The sequence below is a fragment of the Pterocles gutturalis genome, unplaced genomic scaffold (genome assembly GCF_000699245.1).
Source record: "Pterocles gutturalis isolate BGI_N339 unplaced genomic scaffold, ASM69924v1 scaffold33156, whole genome shotgun sequence".
In the NCBI taxonomy this organism is placed as follows: Eukaryota; Metazoa; Chordata; class Aves; order Pterocliformes; family Pteroclidae; genus Pterocles; species Pterocles gutturalis.
Genome location: NW_010106771.1, coordinates 79574 through 89946, shown reverse-complemented (window position 1 = coordinate 89946; position 10373 = coordinate 79574). Strand labels below are relative to the sequence as shown.

The 10373-nt window shown below is 41.3% G+C and overlaps 1 protein-coding gene across 1 annotated transcript in view; it reads right to left on the bottom strand.

Moving 5' to 3' along the window:
• Positions 1–241: 241 nt before the first annotated feature.
• Positions 242–10373, bottom strand: part of WDPCP (WD repeat containing planar cell polarity effector) — an 88849-nt gene continuing 78717 nt past the window's right edge. Inside the window, exons 14-15 of the mRNA XM_010087893.1 lie at positions 898–1033; positions 242–284 (exon numbers count right to left, since the gene is read on the bottom strand). Coding sequence (XP_010086195.1) covers positions 242–284; positions 898–1033 — 179 coding nt within the window. The remainder of the gene's footprint in view (positions 285–897; positions 1034–10373) is intronic.

Sequence of the window (10373 nt, the reverse complement as noted above, 5' to 3'; positions counted from 1 at the left end):
CCACAAGAAGCATGTTCAGTTCAGTTATATAGAAACAGTTAAGATGATTTGTCAATATGGAAGTTCAACATTGTACTCATGGTAGATTTACTAAAAATTTTCCTACATACAATAGGCATACATATAAAAATAAATGTATCTACATACTCACTGGGAATAAATAATTGTTTCTTTTCTATCAAGAATGCATGAAGAAAAATAAGAGAAATAAATGCTTTTTTATTTTTGCAGAAGAGCTGTTTCATTGTAGTTTCCCATCCATTGCAAGGTGGTGTGCTGGTTCACTAGCAACAAAAACATTGGAAGAAAAATAAAACAGTTGTCAGACCTGTTTTTTCTCTCATAATAGTTAAGTTCCAGGTTTTAATACACTTTGGAAGAAGGGCAGGGATTTTGATCGCAAGCTAGTGACGAGCTTACAGAAATCTGTAAAGATCATCTTAGGTTTTTAAAAGTTCTGTTAACCACCTGTAGCTGTTAATTTGCTGCATTTCCATTGCTGTATTTCTCTCCACTGCACATTCTTCAAGAAAGGCTGTATTTGCCCAAATGTTTTAGTTTGAAAATGTTTGTGCCAGTGCATGTTAAATGCTTGCAAGTGGTCTATATTTCTGGAGATTGCTTTGTGTCCATCCCACGTCCTTCTGGCTTCCAAATTTTCCTTAGGTCCTGCTTAGTGGCTTTATGTTTTATTGTGTTTAGTGTCAGATGCAGATGACAACTGAGGTTGTTGGGAAAGTTCAGAATACCAAACATATATATTTAAAAATTATTTTAGTTTATTTTTCTCCCCTCCCTTCCACTTTCTGTTATGGAAATACAGGATTTTCCTTGGCCTTATGAAATATCTTTGACAGACACACAAACTGCCCGTGCACCCCCTCCTGCACTGCTCACCTGCGGGAGCAGCTCTGCGCTGGCAGTCTGACAGCTGAACCAGGAGCAGGCGAGTCATGATCTCCTCTGTGCTCTGAAGGACGGTCAATGAAAGCTTCGTGAGATGGGTCTTCTTCGTCTGACTGCCCCAGAAGTTCTGTTAAGATGAATCAAGATATGATATCAGGCTTACTTAATTTAAAAGTACCAATCAAGTCACCAACTGTTTGCCTCAGATGTCAATAAGTGTCCTCTCTTGCAACGGATCAAACTGAATGGAAAACCATATGCTTATGCAGCTTTCACCCTTGACTCTTCTCCTTGAAAATGAGGCCAAGTAGCTAATGAGCAGCAACAATAACACGCCCAAGAGTTTTCGGAAGGGACAGAGAGAGTGTGTGTAGGCTTTAGCTAGCGAGGAGGAAATGCCTTCTCCAAATTGTCTACTTCAGAAGGTCTATCTGGCTGACAAACGCTGCTGCAGGTGAGTATTTCGCTGTTGCCATATAGCCCAAAGTCTTATCAATTGGACTGTTGCCCCACAAGTGTATGTGTAACTCCTTCCTTTAAAAATAAAGACTTTCTTCAGCTTTGTTTAAAAATATTTGGTTTACAATCAAGACCTGAAGTCTTCAGGTAGGTGAAGGTGGGGTCTGCGGTTCCCTGCTCCCAGTCTGATCCCCAAACCACTTAAAAATACGGAGGAGGAATTGCATATTCTAGGTGTGAGACTTAAAATAAATAAATAAATAAAATATAATCAAACCCCAGGATAGCAGAGTTTGGATTAAGGAAAAAATCCTGTTACAGATAAAGACTTGAAAAGATTTTTCTCAAAATCGTAAGACCCTTTTGTGTTTTTTCTTTTTTAATCCTGTTTTTCTCCCCTTGTTCTCTGCCTTCCCGGATCCTATATAAGCTAATCTGCACGATACCCATGGCAACACCATGGGCAGTGCAAAGAATATAATGCTCTTGCAAGCATTGCCATACTGCTAGTTTACATTTTGGCCAAAGACCCAGAATGCTCACTGGCTTAGGAGGGCTACTACTACTTGTAAGCGTTTCTGAATCTGAGTCCTAAAAAGCTAATGCCATAAGATTGCTGCTGACTATTTCTACTCTTCATGCTACCTAAATAGCATCTGTGGTGTGAGAGAGGGTGAAGTGTGGCAACAACCAATTTGGCTTTCTCAGGTAACTGATATTCTCTGCCTGTGCTGATGTTTCCCACACCAGGAGAATCACTGAAAACAACAAACTCAGCCAGGGGCAACACACCTCCAAGTACCCGCACCACGTTGCAGTAAATAAAGGAGATAAACTGGCCCTGGTGCAGCTTCTCCTCTACCTAGAATAAAATATCCAAAGAGGAAAAAAAGGAGGGGAGAAAAAAAGTGTACAAACAATGCTCTATATCTAGAAAACTCAAATTAAGGGCAAGTAAAGTACGTTTCTCTGGATATCTCTTGGAGCCTGTTGAAGAGTGAGCAGCTGGGAGAAGGAGAGAAGCAATGCAGAGAACTTAAAAAAGCGCAGGAGAAACTGCTTTTGATGCGCATGAAGAATTCTGGGAAAGGGCTTAAACAAAATTCCAGCTGATGTGTGTGTAGGCAAAATCCACCACAGCTCTCATGGGACAAACTTTGATAGCCTGGGAACACAGCTCTCGCTGCCATGCTTCCACCTGTGAACCGAGTCTTTGGTCCTGAAGAGCCTCCCTCTTCACTTGGCCTTAGCTTTTAAGGAGGGAAATGTTAAGCCTTTTAGTTTTCTAAATGTCAAAGCTAAGATGTACAGTGCGAGTCAAGCTGGTGTAATTAATATTTTTTTTTCCTCCTTTTTTTTCCACCTACTCACTAATGTCTAAGGCCTGCATAACTTAATCCCTCAAAGTTACAAACTTTCACCAATGTATGACGTCCATGGCTTCTCCTTAGATGTCACTCTTGAGCCTGACCTAGCTCCAAGGAGCAGTGGCATTTCAGAACATAAAACCCGAGATACCAAGAGAGGAGTGCGTATTGAGAAAGGAAATAAAACAGGATTGGACCAGCTTTGACTTGATCTCTTTCCATCATTCTGTTAACTTGCATTTTCTCGTACCTGTTGAGAACCGGATCTGAGTACACCACAGCCCTCTCACATCAAACACTTCAGCGTAACCCACACATGTGCTCTGGGTGGGACCCAGCAGTTTTGTAACACGAAGTGGGCTACAGTTTGGATGTATGCAGGCCTCATGTGGCATATTTCTAATACAGGAATGCTATGACCATGGCCACTGACTTTGATATTTTGTGCTGTGGCTACAGCATGGCTACACCTTGTTAAACAACGCTACTGGATCTGTAGGAACCTAATGGAAAACAGAGCAGTCTGTCATATGCAAGCATGTACATAGCCAAAATTGGGGGATGAAGGGGGTTCTTACTTGCAGGAGTGCAAACAGATTTCTTTGCACTTCCGTATCTAAATTAAATATCTGAAACTGACCTCAAGTTACAAGGACTGAATTTATTCTACTCTGGGTATACAGCTGCAGAGCTGCAGTAGAACATTAGATAGGATCAGATGCCAGGAGTGGTTCAAAGCCACAAAATCATCTGATATGAGCTCTAGAGTAAAGAAATAAACACTTCTGTTGTGGGACATGGGACCCTGTGAGAAGTGCTACAGCAGGAAAAACAAATGTGCAAGGAACACTGTTTAAACAACACAGCCCTTCCCAAACCAGAGGCAACACATCCCACATTTAATTAAAAAGGGAAGAATTTTGGCAATGATGCCACAGAGCTGGGAGAGGGTGGTGGTCCTCACATCTAGATGAGGGCTATAGCTAGGGTTTGGTGCTTGATATAGACTTGACTTTGTGCTAGCATTGGAAGTATCACAAGTTGCACCAAAGATTTTGTATTCATGTAGTCTGGGGTCTTCCTTTGGCTTATTGCACAATAAACTCTTGCTGTTTTAAATTCTGACCTAGTATTGCTTATCATGTTAATCTCTGGGGATTTGAATCTGAACTTGAATTTTAAAAACTTGAGAGTTGCTATCACAGCTAACATTGTTGTTTCATCATTAAAGTAATTTATCAGATGCAATAAGATGAATTATATTGTGCTAAAAATCTTTATCTACAAAATCTCATTTGTCATGATCAATATTAGGATAATGTTGTACACACACAACTGCACAAGGTATTTCCAAAAATTGCTGATAGCTATTGCTACATCTAGAGCCCATCTGAAATAGCCAAATACATTTCTTTACAAGTCCACTAGAAGTTTTACTACACTTTAATGAGCATGATGCTCTGTGAACACTGTATGCAGGTGATGAGACCTCATGCCTTCCCTGCTCGTGTGTGTCATTACTTAACGGTATCTATTGCCTTTTGTATCTATGTCTGCAAATCAGAAGCTGTTTCCGTTCTCCAGTATCCTCCACTGGACTTTCAGGGATAAAAAAGCATTTTAAAACCTGCAATCACATGGTAAAATGAAAATCTTCTTTTAATGTTGTTTGCAAAACTGATAGCTCCACTTAACAGAAGCCATTAAATTATTTACAAAGTAGCAGCTGCTCTTGTAAAAATATAGCCTTTTTTTGGCATGAAAAATAAACTAGTGATAAGCAAGAGATAAGCCATTTGACTTCTTCTTTGTGTGCCCGGCATGGTATGCAGAGCCAATTCTGTACAATCTGATGTTTACAGAGCAATCATAATGTACGACCTCCTTAGGCAACAGGGACACAAGAAGCCTTTAAAACGCTGAAGCAAGCATTTAATCAGAACTCTTCATGCTGATCTTTGAAAAATTCAATAAGTTCAAAAAATGTAACTCCTTCTAAAGATAAAATATCAGTTTTTTGCTTCAGGAGTTGCAAATATATCCCAACGAACTCCCAGTGAACCACACAGACATACTGCTCTTCCTTTTTTAAAAGAAGAAGTAAATAGTAGAGTTTTTCTGAAAGAAGCAGATCAAGGGTCTGAAGAAATGCAAATCGTTAAGCAAAGTGAGTGCTGTAAAACAATATAGTTTATTTGTAACCCAAGCAATCACACTTTTTTTAGGCATTTAAACAAGTTTGGTGGTTTTTTTTACTCAAATAGCAATTTCCATGTGAATAAATTCACATCTCCTTTTATTATGCAGTAACCTCTTTTTTATTTTATTTTTTTATTTTGACCTGTTGAAATCAAGATTTCATGCTTTTGTGAGTTTTCTTTTTTTTATTTTTTTTTAAGGCAAATAACTGCTGCAGGAGGGATGAGATTGAGCATGATCTCATGCATTATCAAGTTGCTCCACCTTAACTCTGCCCCAGATTTTCTCAAACTACATGAAGGTATTTCTAAAGCCACGGGGTAAAAGTCTTTTGGTATCAAAATCAGTGGGAACTTCCATTGCTGACTTGAGTGAGGTCAGCTCTTTTTTCTGGCTACAATTGTTTTCCCAAAAACATATATCTAAATAAACAGATTCTAATAAAATTGTTTAGTTTCAACAAATTCCCACAGGGAAACCACACAGCTTTGTTTGTGTGTGTGGAAAAATATAACTCTAAACTTTTATGGTTCTTTTGGTCTAGTTTTCCATGGCTTCTTATTTTTAGATTATGTTTGTGCTGTTTCGTTAATGCCCAGTGCTGACATGTTTTCATTTGATAAATATAAACTGTTGAAATATTGTTTTTACAGTACTTTTTAAACTCATTGAGAATAACTGTTACTGCTGAGAGAGCTGGAAAAGGTACAGTAAATCAGAATATCTCCCATTTGTGTTGTAATTTAACAATTTGATACCTGAGAAGATAAGGCACTTCAATAACTACTAAGTAGAAGCAACCCTTAATGGCAGCATAACATGTCATTATTTCAGTACTTGGATATTAGGCATATTAGCAGCAGCAAAACTGTTTCAGTGGGTGTGCCAGGAAATTTAAGAATGAAAATAAAAGTTATGTGATAAAACTCAAGAAGTTGTTATATATAAACAACTTTTTTTTTTTTTTTGTAGTGTAGACAGTTATATTTCATTTAGCAGTCTTCTGCAGCTTGCAGTGAAACCTGGCTTTAAAACTTTCTGCAAATGGAAACGTCAAGTCTTTACTAGCTCCAGCTGAGATTTCAATCTCTACTACTCATTTGCTCTGCTAGAATCACACACAAAATTAAGCTAACCACTATATAGGCTGAAGAGTTCATTTTATATCTCCCTGTAGCCTAAGTAATCAGGTTCCTTAGGAACTACCCTAGCAGTGCCAATATTATTTAATTAAAAAAAAAAAAAAGGTGTGTCTTGCAGGGTGATCCGGACGTGGTAGTACCAAGCTGTGATGGGTAGCCAGCTGCAAGAGACTGAATAACCAAGGATTTGCTTCAGTTCCAGGCCCTTTCACTTCAAAGGCTTGACTAGTGTCCCAGCAATAGAGATCTTGCACCTCTAGATTTTATCGGGTTTCCTGAAGCATGTGAAGTTTGCCTCGTAATCTTGGCAGCGGGCAAGCGGCTCTCCTCTCGGCTGCCGATGCACGTTAACAGCTGGAGTGCCAAGATCCAAGGTGAGCAACCTAAGGCTGCTATTGCTCAGTAATTACAGCAGGCATAGTTCCTGGTGACTAGGCATTTTCTTTGTTTGGTAAGTGGTACTTTAGACCAGGTGGTTTGGTTTTTTTTTTTAATTGTAAGTGACTAGAAATACTTGTTCTAAAGGAAAGCTGGCCAAAAGCTGCTGATGAGCAGAGACATTCCCATTGTTCGGGGTGAAGGCTGCAGCAGTGGAAATGTGGCTGCATGTTCCAGAGCATCTCAGATAAAGCATTCAGGGAAGACTTGATTATTCTTAAGTGATGCTCTAGAGACTCCACAGAGGCAAAAGTGCCTCCGGCGTTGCAAGCCCCAACCCACAACGGGCAAAGCAGGCGCTGCCGAACTTGCATGTTCCTTAAGTTGCTCTTCATGACGCCAGTGTACAGGGCACACCCTCTGCTTGGCACTTCCAGACCAAGGACCTGAGCGTCTCTGCTTCTTCCCTCCAGGCATCCAGAGCAGGGAGATGTGCCGGCCAGACTGAGGGCAGGTAGGCTCATGGGAGAAGAAAACCATTTCAGGGGGTTAACTGAATGAGAAATACATCTGCAAACACAAGATGCAGAATGGAAGCCTGCAAATAAATGCTGCCAGCTTGAAGCTGGCCAAACTGATAAAGCAGAAAAGAAATTGAGGGTTAAACGTTTTGGATGCTGAAGGCTTGGAGTTCAAAGAGGAGCTCAAGGAAACTCCCAGCCACCAAGTCCATACAGAGAAGCTCTAGGCAAACACAAGCCTTCTGTGGGACAGTTTGATCTCAAACAGAGTTTCCAAAGGGAATAGTTTGGATGAATGGTTAAAGGACATCTTTTAGCACTTGGGAGCTCTTGTGCAAGGGAAGATGATGCCCATTGGTAAGCTACAGCTGAGAAGCAGAAGGAGTTGCTTTCCACAGGGAAATGGATGAGAAGTGTATCTGCACACATCGGGTTGGAAGAACAACGTGTAGCTGTGGATGTATTTTCATTGCTTGGTAGAAACAGGCAGAAGGGAGCTGCTCCTTCAGGCCAGGAGGTGAGGGAAAGCAGGGCAAGGCTGGGGGTCACTCTGCCTTCCCTGGAGCATCAGCTCCTGTCCACATCAGGAGGTGGGTACTGCACCTGATGGCAACCCAGTTTTCACCAGGTATATAAGGACTGAGGGATTCCAACTAGAAACTCTTGCCTAAGTCCCTGGGAGAAAAACACCACTAGAAGGATGCTTCCTTTTACAAACAAAAATCTCTGTTTTGGGTCTGCATGGGCTACTGTTTTCCATGCAGTGGACTGGGGGTAGGAAAGCTGCCTTTTTCCACTGGACCAGGAAGCTGTACTCAAAACAGAGGATGGGACAAGTGGTGATGTATCTCTCTGATATAACACTCTCCAAGCCAGGCCTTTCTGGTGGTTTTGTGACAAGGACCCTGTGTTTCCAGCACTGACCCTCCCCTAGAGGCTATATAGCAACACCACTTTGGTCTTCAGAGAGCCTTTTTTTTTAATCAGCTGAGATCAGAGTCCTTACAAATGAGATCTGCATCACTATCCCACCCCACAGTGGGGTACGGCAGAGGCATGAGGACAGCAAGGCACGGCTGTGTAACACTAGAGCTCTTAGTGCAGGAATTACATTTACAGCTAGAAGGTCTCAGTCGTAGTATTAACACTTTTAGAGCAGGTGCATAACTATGCCATAGTGCTGGAGCAAGGCTAGAGTTCAAGAGTTAGCTAATTGTATCTCTCTTAAAAAGGAATTGCCTCAGACCAGTTAATTTGTCAAGATAACGAATTGCAGCAATTCTCCTCATTTGGAGCTGGGCCACTAACACTGATCTGAACTGTATTTAAACTCTTGATGACAGAGACTGAAAAAGATATTGCAATACTGGAGGTACAGGTTCCTAAAGCAAAACTGCATGTACATTTGGAGTTGAGAGGTAGCAAGGGCATGTGAGTACACATCCTGCATATCCCTTAGATATGAAGAAATTCCCTGGGGCACCAACTCTGATGCCTAGGCAGGCAGAGTTCACCTTGAACCTTTAGGAGTGACTGAGGTCCAAAAAGGATAATATAGTACCCATCAAGTGTTGATTTCTGCAATATGAGACAACACAAGCAGAATTTTTACCTCCTCCCTTCCAAAAAAAGAAAAGACTCCAAAAGTACTGATTTGAAGTTATTGGAAGTTTTCTGGTAGCCACAAGAAAAAAAACCCTCTGTGGGCCTGATGCTGTGATTCCCATGGCACTGTATTCTCCCAAGCCCCAGCTTGCTACCCCATTTTTCCTCTCTTTTTTTGTGCAGCAGTAGCCATGAACAAGTTTGGAGGAAAGAAAAAGCAGAAGAAAGCTTCAGTAACAATGCAAACTTAGCCCAATGACTGTCCTCTATTTCTGCTGAAAGAGAAGTAGACAGCATCAGGTAAAATGAAATTACGTATGCTCTTCACAGAATCACAGAATCACAGAATGTTAGAGATTGGAAGGGACCTCGAAAGATCATCTAGTCCAATCCCCCTGCCGGAGCAGGACACCTAGATCAGATCACACAAGAACGCATCCAGGCGGGCTTTGAATGTCTCCAGAGAAGGAGACTCCACAACCTCTCTGGGCAGCCTGTTCCAGTGCTCTGTCACCCTCACTGTAAAGAAGTTTTTCTCCTCTGGCTGCCAGGCGTTCCTTTCCTCACAAGAGAAACATGGGACCAGAACAAATCCTACACATCGACTTAGGGGAACTGAAAAGAATCAGGGATGAGCAATACTGTCCCTGAAGGATGCTCCAGACGTGCTTATGTTAGGGAGAAGCCAACTTTCCCTAGGCTTCACTGGGGTGCTCCTCCAAAGAAACCAGGACAAAACCTCTGCTGATACTGGCATCTCCTAAAAGTGCAGTGGGACACACTGAAGGCTCTTCCATTTGTGCTCCAGAAGTGTTTTTCAGTGTTAGAAAAAGGAGGAATGTTTTCAGAAATTATTTCATGCTGTTAAGATAAGCAGAAACAGCATCAGCTAAAGAGAGAGAAGTGTGCAAGACCTTTGACAAAGACACCCAGACACGCTGCCTCTCACCTTGGACTGGCACACCCTCTTCGGGAAAAGAGTACTGAAAACAAAATCGGTTGTTGACGACCGTGCAACTATGTCAGTGCCTTAAAAAGCATCAACATGAGAAATTAGATAGTCAGCTTGATTCATTTTTCTTAGGAATGAGATTACTTTCTTTCTCATATTATTCAGAACAATCATTCCCTCCCTTTAAGTCCACTTAATTTAGAAAAGCAAAGTGGCTTTTATTTTGGAGTAAGTGCATCCACAGGCCAAGTTCTTCCAAAATTGCTAATCTGGTCATTGCCACATGTAAACAATCCCTTTTAAATTGTGGAGATGGTAAAGAACTCATGAAGGTATTGCCCAGGACTTCTTACTCAATTTGCAAGCACTTAGACCTATCTTCCTCAGGGCTAACATGGTGATCAACAAAGCTTACAGAGAGCCAGGTCCAATTTAAACTACATAGTCATATGTTTGAAAAAGAAATGGGCTTCTGAAAACTGTCTCCTTCTGTTCTCCCCTCAGGTGCCAAGTCTACCTTCCCTGAGTTGGTCCTCACTTTTAAATACCACAGTCAAGTAGGAATCTAGGATTTAGCAGATCTCAGAAGTGTTAATTGCCCATAAGGTTGGGTCTAAGGCTGGTAGGACAAGGAAGTGACTGACAAAGGGTAACTACGTCGCTTGCAGCTAGCTTCCTGGATTTGGCTGCAGTGGATTGGCTGTGCGCAGATTGCAAAGAGAGACTTAAATGTTAGGGTAGAAAATTATAGAAAGAATAGACCTTTGCAGGATGGGTTATGTCACCTTGTGCAATATGTAGGGTGCTTATCTGCTTTTTTTCCCAAGACTTTTCTGCTGCTGGG